The sequence below is a fragment of the Nannobrachium achirus genome (assembly GCF_963921795.1).
Source record: "Nannobrachium achirus genome assembly, chromosome: 16".
Lineage (NCBI taxonomy): Eukaryota > Metazoa > Chordata > Actinopteri > Myctophiformes > Myctophidae > Nannobrachium > Nannobrachium achirus.
This window is the reverse complement of record NC_137823.1, coordinates 37,939,478-37,963,285: the sequence shown is the minus strand read 5'-3', so window position 1 is coordinate 37,963,285 and position 23,808 is coordinate 37,939,478. Positions and strand designations below refer to the sequence as shown.

The 23,808-nt window shown below is 42.3% G+C and overlaps 2 protein-coding genes across 2 annotated transcripts in view; both read left to right on the top strand.

The window, feature by feature from the left end:
• Positions 1-5,094: 5,094 nt before the first annotated feature.
• LOC308301003 (mitochondrial import inner membrane translocase subunit Tim23-like) lies at positions 5,095-5,760 on the top strand (the record flags this gene model as incomplete). Its single annotated transcript, XM_080744899.1, has 1 exon — positions 5,095-5,760. The coding sequence occupies one exon, from the start codon at positions 5,095-5,097 to the stop codon at positions 5,758-5,760; it is 666 nt and encodes a 221-aa protein (XP_080601025.1).
• A 1,944-nt stretch (positions 5,761-7,704) lies between these two features.
• Positions 7,705-23,808, top strand: part of LOC308301002 (CD109 antigen-like) — a gene marked incomplete at both ends in the record, with an annotated part of 61,589 nt that continues 45,485 nt past the window's right edge. The window contains 4 exons of the mRNA XM_080744898.1: positions 7,705-7,878; positions 18,787-18,806; positions 20,647-20,764; positions 23,084-23,320. Coding sequence (XP_080601024.1) covers positions 7,705-7,878; positions 18,787-18,806; positions 20,647-20,764; positions 23,084-23,320 — 549 coding nt within the window. The remainder of the gene's footprint in view (positions 7,879-18,786; positions 18,807-20,646; positions 20,765-23,083; positions 23,321-23,808) is intronic.

Below are 23,808 nucleotides of genomic sequence, written 5' to 3'. Positions count from 1 at the left end.
GACGGTTGATACCTTCATCATCACCTGAGGATCTCATGGGGAACCTAAGGGTTGCTTTGACCTCCTCGCCCCGGTACGCCCGGCATAGAAACACCCTGTTGTCCTCATTCTGAACAGTGACCCGCAGCCTGGTATTACAAGAGTAAGGGTGTGTTATCCCCTCATGGATCGTATTGCCTTCAACGTCCGACCACCTCAACCGCACTCGGGGATCAACACATGTTGCACCTCGCCCCCCATTGTTAGGGACCAGAATACAGCTAAATGAGATGGATGAAGTATAATTTCGAGTGAACCCTCCTAGAGAGAGAGACACACACACACACACACACACACACACACACACAGAGAGATAGAGAGACAGACAGACAGACAGACAGACAGACAGACAGACAGACAGACAGACAGACAGAATTTTATTTAATTTCATGGCATTTTTTTCTGTTTTGTGTTGGCTGAAATACACTGTACCATAAACATAAATCTTTTATGGACTTTCAGAAAAAGAAATACAATTAGAAGTGTTCATTATTACCCTTATTATTATATTATTACACTTATTACCCTTATTATTATTATTATTATTAGTAGTATTAGTAGTAGTAGTAGTAGTAGTAGTAATAGTAGTAGTAGTAGGCCTAGTGGTAGTAGTAGTAGTAGTATTGGTACACTCACTCAGGACTGACACAGAAATCCTCTTGTTTGTTCCATCTTGGCAGCAGTACAGTCCCGCATCTTCCGCTGTGATGGCTTTGCTTGGCAGATGTGAAGGGCATTCAGGACCTGTTACTAGAGTCTCTGGTAAAGGTGTGAAGACCTGGGCATCCCAGTCGATGACCTCAGTAGTAGTGGGGTTGGATTCAGTGTCACCCTCGATGACCTCAGCAGTAGCACTGAGGTTGGATACTTCATTGATTACTTCAGTAGTAGTGCTGAGGTTGGATGCCCCATAGATTATTTCAGTAGTACTGAGGTTGGATGCGCCATTGAATACTTCAGTAGTGCTGAGGTTAGATGACCCATAGATTATTTCAGTACCAGTGATGTTGGAAGCTCCATTGATTGACTCAGTGGCAGTGAGGTCGGATGCTGGATGCTCTGCACTGTTGGGGCATCTCTCGGGCAGGGCAACTTTCTCACCTTCTGCTAAGATCCAGTTCCGTTGGGCGACGATGACACCTTTTGGATGACATCGATATAGACAATTATGCTGCGTGCTGATGTGTCCAGATGTACCGTATTTACCCTGTTAAGACCTGAGGCCAATTCTGCCTGCAAATGCCTCCTAAATCAGTAGTTCTCACACTTTCAAGATTTCTTTTACAAATGTAAAGAAAATGTACCTGGCATCACTATTGTGAGAATATGGGCAAACGATTTTCAAAAGTAAAAATAAATAGCAAATCTAAGATCAGAGAAAGATGGGGAGTGACACGCAGCAAAGGTCATCGGGAACAGCATTCGAACCCAGGACCTGCTGTCAGGCTCTACAGAGCCTATGGTATGCACCTAGACCACTAGGCCAGCAGGCGCCCTGTTCTGGGCAACTTTACACTTGATTTTATTACCTTAGTAAACATTTTCATAAACACTATGTTTTCAATCGCTAGTTTTGAGTCTTTTTAAATCATCCTGATATGTGTTTCGTAAATTATGGTCATATTAATTTAATTTCTACTGGTTCTACCGACTAGTGAAGATCCGCCCTCGCTGTGGTCGCAGCCAAAGGCATTAATTTGATTAATTTACGTGAGCATTTCTGGTAATAGAAAGATGGCAGATTTAAAATAGCAGAAAAATAATTTATGGTCTGTAGAGGGGGCCCCAAATTATTTTGGGGGGTCCGAAGATGATTAACTTAATGTGCAACAATGTTTTCTCACTCAACAGTAAACAAACCAACATAACATTTAAGTTTAGAGAGGGTACCTACAGTACCTGCAGGCCAAATTGTCAAATATTAGAGGCAGAAATTTTGAAAATAGACGATCTACATGCTCATGTTGCGAGACAATAGAACAGTGTTATAGAAACTCTAATGCCTCAACTCTTAGTGCTCTTAGGGTCCCAAGTTAAAATAAGATTATTTGGGGGGTCGCGGCCTGAAAAGGTTGAGAACCACTGCATTTAAAGGACAGTATGTGAGGTATTGGGGAGGTTGTCTCACCTGTGTGGGAGAAGATGACCTGCAGCAGCAGCAGCAGAACATGATGCCTGGAGACCATGATGACTCTGTGTGTTCCTTCAATCACACTGTTCTCATGTTTTACTGGACAGAATCAACGCCTCACCACTTCCTGTGTGTCAATATCCTGTCTCCACTGTTACAATGTGGTGGTGATGACAGAGAACACGCTCCTCACACGTTACCATTTAACCGCATCAGTGCTAAGTACATTTACTCATGTACCGTACTTACTTAGTACGATGTTGAGGTATTTCTATTTCATACTAGAGCATTTACAACGTTCAGTATACTTTTATAGTGCATTGTACTTTTTATTCCACTGCAATTTTTTGAAAATCTTTTTGAATAAATCTACGGGTGTAAATTATCAGTACAAAACATATGGACAATGACTACTTAAGCCCTATCTAATACATCCGCTATTTTAATGCTAAGATACAAATGTAACCAAATTACATGTGTACACTCTAAAGCTAAACAGACACAGAGATTTTAGTGTGGAAGTTTGTTCCAGTAGTTTTTTTTTTTCTTTATTTTTTTTACTTTTAGTATTTTATTTATTTAATTTTAGTATGATATATACTGTACAAGAGAATAAAGCTAAATCAGTTAAATTTAGTCTGGTATGTGTTCTTGTAGTGTCCAAAAAAGATAATGCTAAAATGTGTCGACAAAACAACCACCTGTCTGTGGGTTCGACAGTAAAAGTAGTCGCAGAAATCTTTTTTTTTTTTTATCTTTCACCATGTGAAACTGTTGAGTGGGCTGACTATATGATATCTATATTGCTGGGAATGGTAAGAACAAATACATTTTCATAATGTGGAAAGCAAAGTCACACCTAGTGTGAAGTGAGCGGAGCTATTCATGAGTTAATTTCATTAAGCGTGACAAAATGCCTGACACAGGTGCCGAGTCAGCCACAGAGCGATGTTCATGAAGCCATCGGACTCTGCGTCCACCTTGGACAGCGAGTGGTTGTTCCCTGGGTACCACAGCAGCCGCACGGGCACCTGCATTGCTTTGAGGGCTCTGTAGTACTCAATGCCCTGCTTCTTGGGCACGCGCTTGTCATCTTCCCCCATTCCCCCAACATGAGCAGCACTGGAGTCTTCACCTGTGCGATGTGTCTAATGGGCGATTTGTTCAGCATCTGTTCCCATACAGCAGGTTGAGGAAGACATTCTGTAGTGTATTCATACCCAGCCTCCACCATACACCAGTCTGGGATGCCTGTGCTGCCGATCATCAAGGCCATATTGGCGCCACACACGCCTTATAGAACCCTGGGTACTGGCCAATCAGATGACAGGCCAGGAAACCACCGTGGGAACCCCCAGCCACTGCCACCTTCTGCTCGTCAAATCCCCCACCTTTCAGAACGCTCTCTAAGGCAAATTGAACATCTTGGACGTCCTGGGTGCCCACGTTGCTGGGGAGGGAGAGGATGCTGTCCTGGCCATAACCGATGGAGCCTCTGTATTTCACCATTAATATGGCAAAGCCCATCCTACACGTCGCAGAGGAGGACAGGGTCCAGTCTGCTACCGTCACAGAATGTGGTCTGCCATGAGGGCTGACGACGAGAGGCAGCTTCACGCCCTCCTTCACCTCAGTCGGTTTGATCAGCGTTCGGAATCTCCTTATGCAGAGCTGATTGTTGACATCAGGCTGTTCCGGAGGAAATCGGCGCAAGCGCTGACTCATTGTGACATCACTTCATAAAAGGCTCTGACATCACGTACGCCACATGAGTCAACAAAAAATGCCATGGTTACGTATTGAATGTCATCAGACAGATACAGAGATCTCCATATATGGGCATAACATGGACGCAAACAGACAGATATCTCCATATATGGGCATGAATGGACACAGGCAAACAGATGGTCAAAACAGGTCATATGACAACAGGTATAATGCGGTTTGCATTAAAGGGTGGGGAATTCATTCCCAATTTACATCGTTCCCGAGTTGGCCAGGTTGCCGACTAGACGCCCGGCCGCCCGATAAATTAGGGAAATCTACGTCTCTGTGTCTGCACGTCTGTGTGTCTACTCTGCGCTGACGCCCTTGGAAAGACCATCATCACCATCAATAAGTACGACCTGATATGAACTTAAAGGGTGATGTCATAATATTGAGGCATACAGTATATAAGGGCCATGAGAGGGACCGTCTATGCCCGTAGTATAGCATATGCCGGATGGGCATAGATGGGCATAATGTCCGATAAGCTTGAGGATTGGTGGATTGATGAGCTTCACATGACACTCTGACCAGACTATAAGTGGGCCAATTTCCATGATTGGTCAGGTTTCACTTCACTATGAAACAGCCGAAGCGGGCGCAAACCTCTAGTAATAATATAATAATAATAATATAATAATAATCATAATAATACTTCAACATTGTGATTACATTTCATATGCCTTGAGTTTGACTGAGTCGGTTGGATCAGTGCAGCAACGGATCTCCATATATGGAGTACTGTATATGGAGAAACGTTTCTGAACCGCTGCGTGCATGTGAGTGTGTCCTATCTGATGATGTCAGGACGACGTCATACAGATGACATCAGGGATCTCAGTATGTGAGCGTAAAAGGGACACAGACGAGGCATATTTTGTAATTCGGTATCAAGATACAGAGGACGGGACAGAGCGTGTTTGCTGGTGGAGGTCAGAGGCATGTCATCATGATGGGAACACTAACATTTAACTCAAACTATAGTAAAAACAAGACACAAGGATTATCCGATCAGCACCTCAAATATCATATCGATCATCGACTATCATCAGCTCAACAAACACCGATTGTTTCCTTGTGTCTGTGTGTCGGAGTACAGTGTAACTGTGTGTTATTGCATCATTGTTAGATATAGGTTGCTAACGTGTTCAGTGCTCATGGACAACGCATCCGGACCAGGCTCTGGGTCCGGAGGATCCGGAGACTTCAAGGCGGGTCTGCGGAATCTGTTGGGTCTGGGGAACCTGTTCGGGGGCAGCACTCCTGAATACTCCCACTCTGAACTGGCTGGAGTTCCCTTGACTGGGATGAGTCCTCTGTCACCTTATCTCAACGTGGACCCTCGTTACCTGGTACAGGACAATGATGAGTTCATCCTGCCTACAGGAGCCAACATGGTCAGGGGCAGGCTTGAACTGGCCTTCGCTACTATTGGAGGCTGTTGCATCAGTGGAGCTACGCTTGGAACACTGAACGGTCTCAGGATGGGTCTGAAGGAGACCGGAGACATGTATCGTAACGTTCGTAACGTGCATATTCTGAACATGGTGACGAGGCAGGGTGCATCATGGGCCAACACTATGGGCTCTGTCGCGTTATTCTACAGTATATTCGGGGTGGCGATAGAGAAGGCCAGAGGAGCAGAGGATGACATTAACACCATGGCTGCTGGAACTCTCACTGGGATGCTGTTCAAATCAACAAGTGGCCTGCGGGGCGTAGCGCGGGGAGGTCTGGTGGGCTTGGCCATGTCCGGAGCCTACGCCCTCTACAACAACTGGAAGCACATCGCCGGCTCCAGCCCGTCCTCCAGGCTCTACTGAACGTGTCCCCTCAACACATCGGACACAAACACGGGGCCAAATATGGAAAGAGCGAGCTCCCTGACTCTTCCCCCACCATCCCGGAGCAAGTGCACAGCTTTTAACCACGGCACGAAGACGAGATGGACTCTGGTCAAATGCAGTGCACTGGAAATGGAGCTCTTGTCATCAAACCCCTCCTCCCCCCTCCTCCATTCCCCCTACCACCTCCTGGGTTAGGAGCTTTCTGGGAAGCGGGGGAAAATGACTGAAAGGAAAAGATTGTGTAAGAAATGGACAAAAAATTCAACTTGGAATTTTGTCTACCCTTTTCTTGTCCTGTCATCATCGATCTCATTTGAGGTCGACCAACAAAGAGTTTAGCGACGTGGATTTTTTGTTTTTCGTTAATTCAAGTTACTTCAGAGAAGTGCCCCCACTTACTTCACTGCTGGTATTGCAGCCCCAAAATGTCGGGACACGCTGGTCTGTGTTCGCCCACATGCTTCGGGTGAAACGGGCCAAACAGGAATGTATCTGAATATATGATATGATGACATCTGGTGTGTGTGTGTTTGTGTGAGATCCTCCAAATCCTCCCGTCCCGTAGCAGAATTCTAGACAGGGTTAAAACCGTTCTGCTGTCTCCTGGATCTCGGACCGTGAGGCGTGTGCGTAGGTTGGTGTCGTGTCTCTCATTGTGTCTTCCGTCTTACTTCACAACGGGACATTTCACCTGACACCCACAATGGCCAAGGCCTTAACAATCAAGTTCTGTCATAATCATATATTTATTGCAATTGTATCCATAGCGGGTACTTGTTTTTCCTTGTGTGAGTCAGAATCCTGAATGTTATCTTTTTGAACTGTACTGGAAGTGTTCTGTGTACCCCTGTGAACCCGCTGTACCCTTTGTTATTATAGGGAATAATATAATTAAAACCATGGGAAAACTTAAAAAATCAAACCTCGGTTCGAAGTGAAGCGGTGAACTTTTATTCTATGTGTTCTAGAGTTATGAACTCTGATCTATACATTCTTTATATTCTGAATGAATGAATGATTTTATCTGGAGGGCCGAATTGTCATGTGAAGCTTGACCAATCCTCAAAGTATCCAATCATCAGACCGGGACGGACACTACACACATATTCTGGACGTACGGGACAGATAAAACCTGTTCATTCTGGACTGAAATGACCATATATGGACATGAGGTGACAGACATTTTGTTTTTGATAAAACCTGTTAATTCTGGACTGAAATGACCATATATGGACATGGGACACACATTTTGTTTTTGATAAAACCTGTTAGATCCGTGGCAGACTACAATTGACCACCGGAGGAAGCACTAAGCTAAGCATAGCACTAACTAAGCTAAGCACAGCACTCTCGACAGACCTCAGTGGAGAAATATACCTAAAGGGTTAGACCGGGCTAGGTATCGAAAGCGTCACACAAGACATTCGTCAGAGGTTCTGCCGGCTAGAAACGAGCCTACGTCAGAGCCCAAGTTTGAGCTCTATTTCACGCAGTAAAGAAACAGATAACAAACAGACTGAAAGAGAGACGGATAAGCAGTCATGGAAGGAACGTCGTCCCAATCTTCCCGGTCTCAGATCTTTGAATGTTCACAGTGCTTGTACGCCTTCACTTCTGAGGTCTACCTCCTCAAGCACTTAAAGAGGTGCCACAACAACGTCTACACCGAAATGCTGAAGAAAAGACAGATCAGCGACAGGAGCTACCAAGATCCCCACTGCAAAAGGTTGAAGGATGGACAGATCGCCTCAGCAGCCCCTCGGCAAATAACCAGCTCTGTGATAACCAGACAGAAACGCAGAGATGTCACAATTGAACCACCTCGCCAGTCGCCACAGGAACCAGACCTTTAACCATACCTCCGGAGCCTCCTCCTCTGCGAACCCCCCGGCGGAGAGGCCAACAGGCCTATCCGAACTGATGGCTGCCACAGCCGGCAGCAGCGAGAGCGAGCGCTTGGCAACGATCTTGACTTGGATGGATAAGAGGGACTCTGAGATGATAAACAAAATCGATATGGCCAATGCCAAGATGGCAAATATGGAGAACGAGATAGGCAAGCTAAAAGCTGAAAATGGCGCACTGCTCATGAAGGTGAGTCATTGCCAATGCATTCCTCGTCGGGATAAGAGGGCTTCAAGACCAGTCGAGGACCAAGGAAGGTTAGGCAGGAACAGACAACACCCGGAAGTTGGCACACCATGGGACGCCGCCATGACACTTTTTGGGTGGCGGAAGTGACGAAGTGCTCATAGACGCTAATGTTATTTTGGGTGGCACTTCCGCCACCCAAAGTGTCATGGCGGATGGCCATGGAGCCTAAAATGACGTTGGTGACTGTTCTTGCTGAGACCTTCTTTGTCGAGGACAACAGGCCACTATAGCTATCACTAAGCTACTGCCGCTATCAATTGTTTTGATTGTATGATTGAATACTTTTGAGCGGTGGTTCTGGAAGTTGTAGCATGCTGAAATACTTAAATATCTAAAAACACAGATTGAACACAAAAATTACTCAGGATTGTGTTGATCGTGTCCCAAACAACAATAAATAATGAAAATAGCACTTCAAACTAGGTGTGAACACAAACAAACAAATAATATCAAATGTATGTGCTGTGAGCTGTGAGATCCTATCCTATATTAAAGGAGAAATATAGCTGCAAGCAGCGATAAAGTGGCCAAGGCATAAAAAGCAGGAAAGCAAAAAGGCATCAAGGGAAAGCAAAGAAGACATCAAAGAAAAACTAGAAGCAGTGTTCTTCCGAACAGGACTCCGGCAGGTCAGGTAGGTTTTTTTTTTTTGGCCTAGTGGTGACTATAATAGGCCAAAGTGAAAAGGGTGCCACGTGTTCTTGGGCCTTTCACGGCAATCGGACGCTGCATGCGGGATTTGAAGCATTTTGTTCCAAAAATGTGTTTTGCAAAAATTGACCCGCTGGTGGCGCTATAACAGGCCAATGTGAGAAGGGTGGCATCTGTTCCTTGGCCTAGTGGGAATGTGTGTGCAAAATCTCACACACATAGCAGGCTGCGTTTGAGACATTTTGTTCAAAAAGGAGCAATCCTGCAAAACTTGGAATTCAATGTTAGCCAATTAGATAGAATATGATATTGGACAAATCCGTCATGATTACATCACTGTAGAGATACTGTGTACTGATTTGTGTGATTTTCGGATAAAATCTGAAGGAGTAATATCGAAGAATGTGTTTTACATACTGTAAGTCGGCCTTCTGGTGGCGCTATAAATGGCAGATGTGAAAAATGCAGGGCACAGGTTTTTCCTAGACCTCTGGGAAGTGTGCATACAAAGTTTTACACTAATCGGTGGTTATAGGTAAAAGCACAAATTGGCCTCTACACAACATGTATGCAAAAGACTGTAGGCCTATATGCAACAGACATAAAAAACTGTGATACTATGCACCTGGACAGTTTGATGATGTACATAGTAAGCCTTGCTGAGCTATGAAGACCATATGAATCGGCCGGGCTATGAATCTCATAGGGCAGGAGCCTATCTCCTGTTTCTGTAGCGTAAGGCAGCTTGATGTACAAGTACACCCCCTGGACATGACACTAGTATGTTGCAGGGAGTTACCCCCAATCCAACCCTTGATGCTGAGTTTCAAGCAGGGAGGCACTGGGTCCCATTTTTTAGAATCTTTGGTATGACGCGACCCGGGTTTGAACCCGGATCTCATAGTCTCAGGGCAGACACTCAAACCACTAGGCCACTGGAGCTGGTACATGATATTATTGCAATCCTTGAAAATCACAACATAGGTGTAGACATGACAGTTTGTATTATAATGCTTGTTTCAGGATTTATGATGCAAAATACATTATTTAGTAATGGCGGATATTAAAATACGCATCAAGGGGGGTTGGGGGACATTTTTAGGAAGGCTCCATATCAGACATTGTTCAAGGAACCAAACTGTAAAGTCTACCAAATGTCATGGTTTTATGCTTATACAAACCCCAGGCGGGATTCGATCCAACGAGCTTCTGCATGAAAGGCATATGCCCTGACCACTACACTAGGCAGCCACAGGATCTGTTAACCATGTTTGTTTAAAAAAAAAAGTTCTATGTAGGCTGAGTGCCTTGATTTTATTGATTTCTTTTTTATATTTTGGAGGCGTGGGGTGAAATCAATGTAATCTGAGTATTTCTGACATTTTCGAGTGATCATATTTTCTTTTACTCAGAACAGAAAAAAAACGGCCGGTAGAGAAGGGCTCATTTTAAACATGAACGTGATCTGGAGTTAGATCAGACGTGTCAACATTAAAGAGTTTGACATATGCACATGCCATGGGCATCCAGGATGTTAACATCAACTCAACCCGACGCGGGGTTTGAACTGCCAACCATCCGTATACCAGGCACAGGCACTGACCACTACACTACGGCAGTCACACATAATGGACCTGTCATTTTAAAAAAAAAGAAAAGAAAAAAGAAAAAGTTCCATGTAATGTACTTGACGCCTTCTTTCAAAATGATATAGCGCCCCCCTTTGGCCAATTGGGGTAAGATTGGTTTCAGTGATATTTGGACTATCCCTCTACAGTAGTTGTGGGGCTCATTTTAAACATGAACGTGATCTGGAGTTAGATCAGACATGTCAACATTAGAGTTAGATCAGACATGTCAACATTAAAGAGTTTGACATATGCACATGCAATGGGCATCCAGGATGTTAACATCAACTCAACCCAATGTGGGATTTGAACTGACAACCATCCGTATTCCAGGCACAGGCACTGACCACTACACTACGGCAGTCACACATAATGGACCTGTCATTTCTTTTTAAAAAGAAAAGAAAAAAGAAAAAGTTTCATGTAATGTACTTGACGCCTTCTTTCAAAATGATATAGCGCCCCCCTTTGGCCAATTGGGGTAAGATTGGTTTCAGTGATATTTGGACTAACCCTCTACAGTAGTTCATCATGAAAATTTTACTTTGCATGTATGTTTTAGAGGCAGAAGAATAATTTGCATAAAACTTGCAATATTCATTGAATTATTAAAAAAGCATGTTTAAATTTTTAAAAAATCCGATCTGACAGATCTTTAGATATTGGTCCAAAGTTCATGTAAAAAAAGTTCCGTGCACGTGACGCGAAAGTTCCGGAATAAAAGCGGGTTTAAGTGTTTTACAAACTGCTCAAAATGGCAGAAAATCTAAGGACGGAGCGTACTTAACAAAGACACGGATGGCTTCCGCTTGAGTCAAGGCACGCATGTAACCAAGTTGCATGTCTTCAAACGAAACGAGGCATAACTTATGCCCCTTTAAAGTTTGAGTTTTCAAACGCTTCGTATAGCGCCCCCCTTTGGCCAATTGGAGTAAGATTGCTTTCAGTAATATTTGGACTAACCCTCTACATATTTGCCAAATGCCATGAACGTGTCACTTTGCAAGTATGATTTAGAGGCAGAAGAATAATTTGCATAAAACTGCAATATAGAGTGAATTATTAAAAAATAATGTTTCGCTTTAAAAGAAATCCGCCGAGACATATCTAACCGTATTGGTCCAAAGTTCATGTAAAAAAAGTTCCGCGCACGTTGCGCGAAAATCCCAGGAGGAGATAGATTTTGACTGTTTTTCATATAATTCAAAATTGTGGGAGAAGTAAAGGTCAGAGGTCAAAAGTCAGAGCGTAAAAGTTGTTCGGCATGAGGAGACGCATAAGTGTATACAGGTTTCATTGCTGTACCTGAAACAGGGCATGAGCTACACCAGTTCAAAGTTGGCATTTTTCAAAGGCTTCCTACAGCGCCACCCTTTGGCCGATTGTTGCGGGCTTCGCGTTTTAGCCGTTTGGCATGGTCCTCTGCCATACTGCCGAGTTTCGTAAAAAGCGACTGCACAGTCTAGCCGCTAGAGAAAAAGTGGCGGAAGAATAATAGTAACTAGAAATACTGTTCCTTCGAAACAGTGTGGGCTCGATTCCAACCCAACAAATAGGATACTTTAAGGTACTGTAAGGTACAGTACCTTACAGTATTGTACTGTACCTTACTATACTGTACTGCACCTTACTGTACTGTACTGTACTGTACTGTACTGTACTGTACTGTAACTTACTGTACTTTACTGTACTCTACTGTACTGTACTTTACTGTATTCTACTGTAACTTACTGTACTTAACTGTACTCTACTGTACCTTACTGTACTGTACTCTACTGTACTTTACTGTACTGTACTGTACCTTACTGTACTATACTATACTGTACTCTACTGTACCGTACTGTACCTTACTGTACTGTACTCTACTGTACCTTACTATACTGTACTTTACTGTACTCTACTGTACTTTACTGTACTCCACTGTACCTTACTGTACTTTATTCTACTTTACTGTACTTTATTGTACTTTACTGTACCTTACTGTACTGTATTGTACTTTACTGTACCTTACTGTACTGTACTGTACTCTACTGTACCTTTCTGTACTGTACCTTTCTGTACCTTACTGTACTTTACTGTACTCTACTGAACCTTACTGTACTTTTACTGTACTCTACTGAACCTTACTGTACTGTACATATTCTATGTGTTCTAGATCTACATTTTTGATTCTGTGTTTGGGAACCAGCAACTGTCAAATGGACTCCACTAGGAGTATATTGAGTGCATATACTGTAGGCTAACAATCCCAGATCACATCTGTCCTCCACTATGTCTATAAGTCTATAACCAAGGCGTTCTTCTATGTGGCCACTCCAGACTGAGGAGTGGAGCATGGCTTTTATTGTGTTGTGGATCTGACTTGGAAATGCATTGGTTTTGATATCTCCCTGACAACCAACAACAACCACTAATATGGCTGACTGTCCCTGCGGGCTCTAGGATATATGGCTATGGGATTTACATCCCATCGCCCGGACTTGATTCTTGATCACAGCTGTGTAATCAGTAGAGTGGAGAGGGACATTTATTTATAGTTTTAACTATAACTATAGTTTTATACATCACACAGCTTAGACATTTGGATCAAATCAGAGAGCAGACCTGTGTGAACGCAATGATATAGATAGCATATCTGAAGTGTGAACACTGCAGCCACAGCGCCTTAACATAAACATGGGTCTATTATCCTTCTCTCCACTCAGTAAACCCATTGGAAATGCATTGGGTGCTTAAAGTTAAACATTTTTATTTTTTTATATTTATACTACAAAACATTTCAAAACGAAAAATACAAGCACACGTGTCCTCAGTAAGCTGAACACATAAAAATTTGAATGGTGTTGAAAGGTGTAAGCGTTTAAGAGATGAAGCGCGCCAAAGTTTTGAGGAGATACTGACTAGTATATAAATAACTAGAAAAATATTGTTCCTTCGAAACAATTGTGGGCTCGCTTCAAGCCAGAAAACAATGGCTATAAAAGCACAAAATGTCAAGATCGCAGGCAGTGCTCTCTTTGACGTTACTGACGTCAAAGATTGGTCCATTTTGTTCCAAAAATGTGTTGTGCAAAAGTTGACCCGCTGGTGGCGCTATAACAGGCCAATGTGAGAAGGTTAGTATCTGTTCCTTGACCTATTGGGAATGTGCTTGCAAGATTTCACGCACATCCCAGGCTGTGTTCATGATTTGAGGTGTTTTTGGCTTTGGCCACTTTATCGCTGCTTGCAGCTATATTTATTATTATTATTTTATATTTTTTTTGTGTGCACTTCATAGGCATGTTAGATAAAGGTCCTTAGATTGCGTGTAGAATGTTTCATGCAAATTGCAAAAAAAATCCTAGAATAAAAACGGGTTTAAGCGTTTTACAAACTGCTCAAAATTATATAGCGCCCCCCTTTGGCCATTTGGGGTAAGATTGGTTTCAGTGATATTTGAACTAACCCTCTACACTATTTTGTCATGAAAATGTGACTTTGCATGTATGTTTTAGAGGCAGAAGAATAATTTGCATAAAAATGCAATATTGTTTGAATTATTTAAAAAAGCATGTTTCAATGTTAAAGAAATCCGATCTGACAGATCTTTAGATATCGGTCCAAAGTTCACGTAAAAAAAGTTTTGTGCACGTGACGCGAAAATTCCAGAATAAAAGCGGGTTTACGCGTTTTACAAACTGCTCAAAATGGCGGAAAATTGAAGGGCGGAGCTTACTTAACAACGACACAGATGTCTTCCGCTTGAGTCAAAGCACGCGTGTAACAAGTTGCATGTCTTCAAACGAAACGAGTCATGACTTATGCCCGTTTGAAGTTTGAATTTTCAGACGCTTCGTATAGCGCCCCCCTTTGGCCGATTGGAATAAAATTGGTTTCAGTGATACTTTGACTAACCCTCCACATCTTTGCCAAATGCTATGAACGTGTAACTTTGCATGTATGATTTAGAGGCCGAAGAATAATTTGCATAAAACCGCAATATTGATTGAATTATTAAAAAATTATATTTCACTTTGAAAAAAATCTGGTTGATCAATCTGACCGTATTGGTCCAAAGTTCATGTGAAAAAAGTTTTGTGCACTTGACGCGAAAATCCCAGGAGGAGATAGATTTTTACTGTTTTTCATATAATTCCGAATTGTGGGAGACCTAAAGGTCAGAGGTCAAAAGTTAGAGGGTAAAAGTTGTTCGGCATGAGGAGACGCATACGTGTATACGGGTTTCATGGCTGTACCTCAAACACAGCTTGAGCTATACCTGTTCAAAGTTCGCACTTTCGAAGGCTTCCTACAGCGCCACCATTTGGCCGATTGCTGTAAAAAGTAATAGCACACGTCGCCACAGTAAGCTGAACACATTGATGTTTTTATTTTCATTTTCTCACTAAGTATGTAGGAGTTGAAAGCGGACAAAGTATTGAGGAGAACTTGATATGCTCTGGTTGATAGATAAATAATGACAATATCTAAAGTGTGCTCGCCTTATAGGCGAGCCCACAATGAAGATAACATACGTGTGCTCGCCTTCCAGGCGAGCCCACAATGATGAAGTCCAATATCAATGAGTGGCCTTTTGCCACTTCGTGGCCTTGGCCACTAATAAGTGGCATTTTATTTACCTACCTTAATCTAAATTAATGGCCATATATGGAGATGTCCTGGGTGGGTTCAATTCCCGCCGGAGGGCGCTGGGGGGGCGTGTTCTCTCCTCCGCATCATCAGTGCCCATACCCAGGTGGGGTTGGCAAAAGGGCCTTTCTGTGTGGACTTTGCATGTTCTCCCCGTGTCTCCTAGGGTAGATACCCTCACAAAAACATACAGTAATCCTGGTCTCTATAATGCCTCCCCGGGCCAGCGGGGCACCTGATGCAGAGGAAAGGAACTGGTTGGAATAACGTGTTCCTTCCACGTGCTACATCCAACCGGGGAAGCTCCGCCCTGTGAAGGTGAAAAGAAGCGGCCTGCTCACTCCTCATGCACTGAAGAAAGCATGAGCTCAGTTCGGGGCCCTCCCGACCCTAGGTGTGGCAGAGGCAGAGCAGAGTCCAGGATTACAGCTTAGGCAATTGGCACTGGGTGAAAAAAATGGGTTACAAAATCGTGGGATAAAAAAGAAAAATATATATATTTCGGAATGCCCATATATGGACATACTATGTTAGTCCCATGTGGTCTATGATGTCAGACATTTATAATGTCAGTCATCTCCATATTTGGGAAAAGTTCGATTTTTACATTTTCCCTTTCAAGTCAATGGAGAAAATTAGTTCACAAATAAATTAATACTAGTAAGACACCTCAGGTCGCGCCAGAGCAGGGAGAGGAGAGCCTAGAAAGGGAGGGGAGGAGCAGAGGATCTTCTCGTCTGTTTGACAAGTAGGGGAGAACAGGGTAAGATGAACCACTTTTTGCTTATGTTGCCCTGGAAGCAAGAAAAAGTGAGATGGCAGTAAATTCAAAACATCTAGACATATTTCAGGATGTCTGCTATCATTTGACATTATAATTAGGTGTCTATGACAAAGGGCCATAAAAATATGACTTATTAAAAAAAAGTGGTCATGTGGTTCAACTTGCCCCAGGTGCGGGGTAAGTTGATCCATGTAAAGGGGTAAGTTGACCCACGTGATATTCTAAGCTTTAACATTTTAAACTTGAACAAAAGAATGTATTTACTTATCAGAAATATTTTAATAACACATTTCCCTTTTGCAAATAGTCTTATTTCCTTTATTACGGTTATTTAAACAGTAAGAAAAACTATTAAAACCAATTAAATAAAGTTTGTTATTCAGAACCTTTTAATATTTGCAATTATTAATATAATATTAAAAACTTCTCTTAAATTAGTGTATTCATCAAAATGAAAGATCATTCAGCATAATTTGAGTTGAAAAGACCTAATAAAAAATATGAATGGTGATTCACATAGTTCAACTTACCCCAAGGCATGTGGTTCATCTTGCCCCACGGCCACCATTTTGACAAAACCTGGCTAGCTTAAGGCTTAAAGCTCATATTTAGCTAAATGATTCACATAGTTTTATACATTGGGATATCACCAACATGCATGATATATACGTTTAGACCTGGGTACATTTGCTTTAACATAAAAATCATTATACCACAAAAGTAAAACATTTACTTCGACCAGCAAAAAACACCTTTTGGGGTAGAAATATGCCATTGCTTTCCACTTTGCCCATGTGTCTGTCAACTCCACAGCCAGGTGGAAATGATGTTTGTGTTCTTATTTTAAGGTCAAATGTCAACTCACGTGTATAGTTGCGACCGTCAGGGAGCAGTTTACTATGAAAACCTCCACCGGCCGTCTGTCCGTCGGTCACACGTCACACGTCACACCTTTGCCCTGCTCATATCTCCGCATCAGTATGACATCACACCACATGTGTACACAAACCTTTGTGTACGTTGCTGTGGCAACAGTCTGTTGTTGCTGGTCTGTTAGTGTACGTTAGCAACCACCTTAGCAACCATGGTTTTACCCTAGCAACCAACTGTTTACCCTAGCAACCAACTGTTTACCATAGCAACCATGTTTTTTTACCCTAGCAACCAACTGTTTACCATAGCAACCAGATACGCAGAGCAGGGATCTCCATATATGGGCATAAACAGGTGACATCACACTGATGTCAGATACTCAGAGCAGGGATTTCTCCATAATATATGGGCATAAAAGGGATTCTGTTAGGGATCTCCATATATGGGCATAAAAGGGATTCTGTTAGGGATCTCCATATATGGGCATACAAGGGATTCTGTTAGGGATCTCCATATATGGGCATAAAAGGGATTCTGTTAGGGATCTCCATATATGGGCATAAAAGGGATTCTGTTAGGGATCTCCATATATGGGCATAAAAGGGATTCTGTTAGGGATCTCCATATATGGGCATAAAAGGGATTCAGTTAGCTGTTAGTGATCTCCATATATGGGCATAAAAGGGATGCTGTTAGGGATCTCCATATATGGGCATAAAAGGGATTCTGTTAGGGATCTCCATATATGGGCATGAAAGGGATTCTGTTAGGGATCTCCATATATGGGCATAAAAGGGATTGTATCCCAGATGATGCCCTGTTAGGAGATCCACACTAACAGAATCCATATATGGTCCTACCGACAGCTGCTATAAGCCAACCCTGGCGATAAGGTCTGAGTCGAAGAAATGCTTCTTTCCTGGCAAGAATTGCCCCTTTATACTGTAGGGCTCGTTTGTGTATTGTATGACATCACGCCACATCATCGGCTGAGGACTGTGTGATGTCATCATATCTCCATATATGGAGACATAAGTTGCTCATGCCCAAATATGGGCTGGTGAGGTCAGACTTAGTGTGATGCGTAGGTTATCTCCATATATGGAGATTCAACTTCAATGAGTAACCATGGCAAACTGTCAACTGCCCGTATGTCTTGATAATTGGTAAAACAAACTTTTGGCCTATTTGTGGAGATAAGCGACCATCGGTCGCTTATCTCCCGATTAGGGAGTCTTACTGGTTTTAAAGATAAAGGGGGTGGTTCATCTTACCCAGCGGTTCATCTTACCCAGTTCTCCCCAGGGTGCCTGTGAGGTCAAAACAGCGGTTTGGTTGGTCTCAGGACGTTTTGTAAACACAATCCAATAAAAAAAATACTAACTTTGAAGCTAAAGAAATAACCGCACTAGCCTAAGGACTATCTACTCTGTTAGTTATGAGAGGGCCCGCGAAATCTAGCAACAGGGGCATCCGAAATCTAGCAACAGAGGCAGCTTAGGAAAAAGGTATGAAGGGGTATGATAAAAGGCAGATTTAACCCTATGTGTTTGCACTTTACAACGTCACTCCCACTGCAGCGGAAACAGCCTGTGACGTCGTACCCACGCAGGCAACACATCTGATGAGAACAAACAAGTACATTTAATATTATCCTAGCCTTACATTAATTCTCTCCTGTAGTAGCTTCTGCTTTGATGACGTCTATTGGCTAGACGTCATCAAAGCAGAAGCTACTACAGGAGAGAATTAATGTAAGGCTAATATTATCCAATATTCACTTCTCATTAAGTAGGCTATGACATTTGTAATTGTCACACTAGCTGTTAGCCCATTCACCCTGGCTGTTAGATGCAGCCCTTTCTTAAAGATTGCAACTGTGACTAAAGAGACCTACCCTGTTTTACAGTAACAGTGTCCATCACTAATGTCGTTGTCTTGTGGTTCAGTGGTTGTATAGAGCCTGTTTGATGTTGCTGCTTCACTTTTACATAATGACAGCTGTAGGCTTCATTCAGCCATAGATATCTTTTTTAACCAGTTTTCGCTGCTGAGACACTGTCAACCAGGAAATGTATCATTTTACTCCAGCAGTTGGATAATATTTTTCAGCTCCTCAAGCTGACAATGAATGCATGGATAATGATGCCAGCCATGCAAGTTGTTCTTTGGAGTTATATGGCAGGTGCATACCGCCACCTAGTGGACAGAAAGCAAAGAAGCTGTACTCTGCATCCCTCACATTAACATGTTCTCTCTTCTTGTGTATCTTATGTACAGTATCTGATGAGAAGACAATGGTGCTGCAGCCATCCAAGAGGCCATTACTACATTTTCCCACAACATCTTCATGTCAGCAAAACAGAGCAAGCTGGAATATGCCATTGAGGGAGGAGCCGTCCTCATTGATATTCCCTGTAAGGCAATTTCTTTGTTTCTACCCATGGGACTTATCTATACAATAGATCTATGCTACCTAACATTTCTTAAGAACGTCGTCCCCTAAAAACACTCAGTCAATCACTGCATGATTCTGACCAATTTACATGTGTCCATGATAACCCACTCCATTCAGCTACTCAACTACATGTAGGCCTGTAACCAAAATCTAGTAGTGGCTAACTTATGCTTGTATGACTGCATCGCTTGCCAAGAGTAGATTTTCATTCAGTTATTACCAGTATATTTGTTATTAATAATCTGACAAATATATGACAAGGCTTAACTTCAGTCCGACCCTCAATACTTTGAAGAACCACAAATTAATAGAACATTGGTTAAAATAAAGTTAAAGTTGGAACATAGGCATAGGCCTATAATTATAGCCTACCTCACGCAAATAACTTTGAATATTGCCTCAGGCTTCCTACACACAGTAAAGTCATATGCCCTGTCTCTCCTTGTCTTCCTTATAGGCCCCACCACACTGGGAATTAATTGGATGACGCCCTCCACCCCCTCTCATCCCCAAAATGACAGGCATATGACTTTACTGTGGGAACACAGCCTCCAAGAATCCAAAAGGCATTAATCACTTTCAACTTGGCATCCCTATTTTGAAAAATGTTTGTTAAATTATCATTATTATTTTTAATTAAATAAATGAATAATAATAATACAATTTTTCAATTATAACAAATCGAAGTGACACGTTGTGAGCTTGTAGGTATTTTTGCAATTTTCAAATATGTTTTAAAGTATAAGATTGAGCTTTAATGGTTAAAGACTTTCAAGGAGATTACATGTTTGCAACAGCCTGTCCTTTAGTCCTGCTTGGGTGCTACGTTGTATCCTCTCCATGTCATGGGCCTGTATGCATGTATCATGTATCACATGAGTTTTGTGGCAACTTACAATAGGCTTCAGTTATATCTTGTTCTTACTGACCTATCTCAACTGACACAGCACTTGTGGACATACCATAAGTGGCGTCCCCCGGGATGCAGTACCTGATGTAAAATGATATTTCCAACCCAGTATTTCTCACACAATAGGCGTTCTGAATCGCTGTGGAAGTGGTTGGATCGAGGCACTAACCTAGTCCTCCGGGGGCTCTGTGTGTAGGGTGGGGTTACGTCTCCCCAGGTATGAAGACTTGCTCCTGAAACGAGCTGATTGTAACGACAAGTACTCCAGCATTCTGTGGTGCGGTGCAGACAAATGGAGTGGTTTCGGGTTCTGGGAGTCTTTGGATTATTCCTTCACACTGGAGCCCAGAATAACACGACAAGGTACGGAACAGAAATCGTGACTATCGACAGAAAGTTTCACGTTATTTTCTTTACTTCAATTCCATTACATATCTCTCTCGCTCTCTCTCTCTCTCTCTCTCTCTCTCTCTCTCTCTCTCTCTCTCTCTCTCTTTACCGATTATCCACATGAACCGTATTGTAACTTTGCCTATTCAAAAATAACATAATAACAAAAATAACACATCTACAAGCAGTGCGTTGTGACACATCAGCAGCTACTTTTGAAGAATTTAGAGAAATCTTCTATTATGCGTGTCCCTGGCAACACTTTGGGGGCATTTGACCTGAAAATGTTTGAGATCAACCAACTGATTGAAATCATGTTCTCCATCTCAGTTTAGATGTTAGTTTCGGCCATTTACCTCTGATTGTCTTTTTATTGCTCCAGTGCCGTCCCTCAACCCTCCTATATGCTCCTGGCTCCAAAGTCCTTGAGGCCTGGTCTTCCAACGACAGTCTCTGTCACCATCCTCACCGCTTCACCCGTCTCTGTGGTTGCAGAGATTGTAAATGGCATAAACAGCATCACAGCAAATGCAACTGTTAATGGAGGTGAATTTCACTTTTATTTAGTTTTAGGTGTCACTGCTTGAATACATGCAGAGAGTGTCAAGTAAACCCTCTTGGATCTTGAACTTTTAGTTTTCAAACTATGCCATTGTTTGTTTTTAACAATGTAGTGTTTGTGATCTACAAATTCTGTGGCTGCACTAGCTGTAAGAAACTTAAGAAGATATTAGCTAGCTGTCTGAAATCATATAAAATGTCTAACTCAATTTATTTGACATTTTCTTTACAAGGTTCAACAGAGCTGTTGGTGTTACCGCCGGTAAGTACAGCATTACTTGATAATACATTTTTAAACCTAGTTTAGTGATTGATTGAATACTTTATTAATTATTAGTCAAGATGTAAACAGCATGGAAGTAACACTTAGTGGCTATAGGATAACACAAACAAAGTTCTGGGGACCTGTTTCCATTGTGGTTCTATTTCAATTCATCATCAGAGCATAAAATATTAACATACACATGTACAGAGGAAAAGCGGGCGGCCGTCTCATATCAAGGGGATTTGAATGATTGATTGAATACTTTATTAACCCAAGACCCGAGGCAGATTCTAAATCTCAACCTATTATTACAATTACAATTATTTGAAAACTTACTAGACGTTGTAGATTGTGTTTATTATTACAACACACTTTACCCACTTCAGCACTATATGCATTTCAGCCAGTTGAAAATAGCCGATCTACAAGCTCACAATGCATTGCATCGTGACGTATTGATTGTGCCGTGCGCTTGTAGATCGTCTATTTTCAAAAGATTTGTATTCATTTGAAAGCTTGTGAAATGGGACATTCTGCGTAATGAGTACTTTCTAATTTTGGCACTTTAAGTACATTTTGATACCAATACTTTTATACTTTTATTAAAGAGGTGGTGCCATAGTTTTGTACTTTTTCAGTTTTTCATGTGTCTAGGAGGTTGAAAGTACTTCATTAGACCCCCTGATGTGTTTTTTTTTGGAGAAATGATGTATTCTCTTAGTATTTGTTTGTTTTCTCTTGGAGGCTGCCCCTTGTGGTCAAACGTGTAAGTTAAAAAACACAGATACTAAGTGTGTCACAGTATCAACTCCTCCCCAATTGCCATTCACCCAACACTGTGGGGTGTGGCTATATCAGCTGGGTCACCACCCACCATGCCATCCATGCATACTTAATGAACTGGGGGTGTGGCCACATAAAAACCCAATTTTAACTATTTCTGTATACTTTTTTGGAAAAAATCTTCCTCCTAGTATAATCATAATACCTGATAATCATGTTTTAGAGGGGGGGGGGGGGGGGGGGGATCATGGCACCACCTCTTTAAGTACATTTTTAATTCCGGACTTTTACTAGTGAGTAATGACAGATTATTTCTACATTGCAATATTGACACCTTTACTTAAGTCAAATGAGTACTTTTCCCACCACAGCTGGTGTGTGGGGCTCATATTTGCACCAGGGCGCTCAGCGACCCGTTTTCCTGATTTAGAATGCCACCGCCCCATGTTGTTCATGGACACACGAGAAGCTTACGGTCCTGTTGGACCTCTCTGTATAGCGCAGCAAATACTGTATGCTGACTAGGTCACTCTGATCTAGGTATCGCAGCTAACCATTGTCCCCGTTAGAAAGAGAACAATCACTGCTTTGCCTTTCTTGTGGGAAAATGCTCAGAGATTCTCTAGTGCAAACTGCACCCATAAGGCCACATCTCTGTGGAGACGGCTTTCATAATGAGCACGAGATTACATGCAAACATTTTCCTCTAGAGCCGATATATGTGCCGTTATTTGACTTTCTTGACGTCATCGGTATCGGCCAATTATGCAGCCAATTATCCCTAATAGACCTACAAGCGTACAGGGTGTTGTGACATGTTGTGAGCTTGTAGAATTTTCAATTCTTTGTCCAAGTAGAATTGATTTTGCACTTTTTGAAAAAAGAATTAGTCAGAGTAATCATCAGTGGTCAAGACAAGGATTCCCAAACTTTTTAGCGACCCCTCAAAATTTGACAGTTTGGCCAATTGGGAATTAAAAAGGTCTTAAAAGTCATTAAATTGTCATTTAGAAATGTGCAGATACCCTAGTTAAGTTTATACACTTATACTGTATGTTGGTCTGTTTACTATTCATTGAGAAAACAATGTTGCCAGTTGCCCCATTGGGGACCACCCAAAATAATTCAGGCCCAATAATTCAGGCCCAATCTGGCACCGGTCGGGCTCCTACTCCCCTCATTGTTTCATCTCATTTCCTAACGTCTGCAGATAACTCACACTGAGGACAGCCGCTCATCCTCTTATGAGCTGAGGGTCAGAGGCTACGCGGGGGATGTCCTGGTCTTCACCAACTCATCCACTCTGAGCTTCGACCCCAAAAGTGCGTCGACCTTCATTCAGACAGACAAGCCTCTCTATCGGCCTGGTCAGGTAGTGAAAATCAGGACCGTATCCATTCACCCAGATGGCAAGCCCTACGACAGCCCCGTGGATATTATCGTTAAGGTGAGTGTGACACCGATATGTTTGACATTTCCCATATTTGGATGGTTGTTTATTAGCTTTCGTATTCATTTCACATTTGTCTTGGTCTTACATGCTGCTTATGACACTTTTTGGGCTTTGTGTGCTTGTAGATCGTCTATTTTCACTATTAATTCCTTTTTTAAATGATAAATACATAACGGTTTTGGACATGCATGGTTTCCACCCGACAACAACGACTTGTTTTATTTAAGTCAAGGTATCTGTCTTAGCTGGTTTGTCACCTGGTAAGGTTACATACTGTACAGTATGTTGCATGTTATTGAATGGTAATAAGAGTATGCTCAGCAGGACTGGACTGGGACATACATTTGGCTCTGGCATCTTGGCCCAGACCGGCCCACCACGTGAACCGAACATAGAAGATCTACAAGCCCACAACGTGTCGTCTGTCGAGGCAGCAACGCGTTGTGGGCTTGTACTGTATCTGCTGTTATATGTTTGGGTGG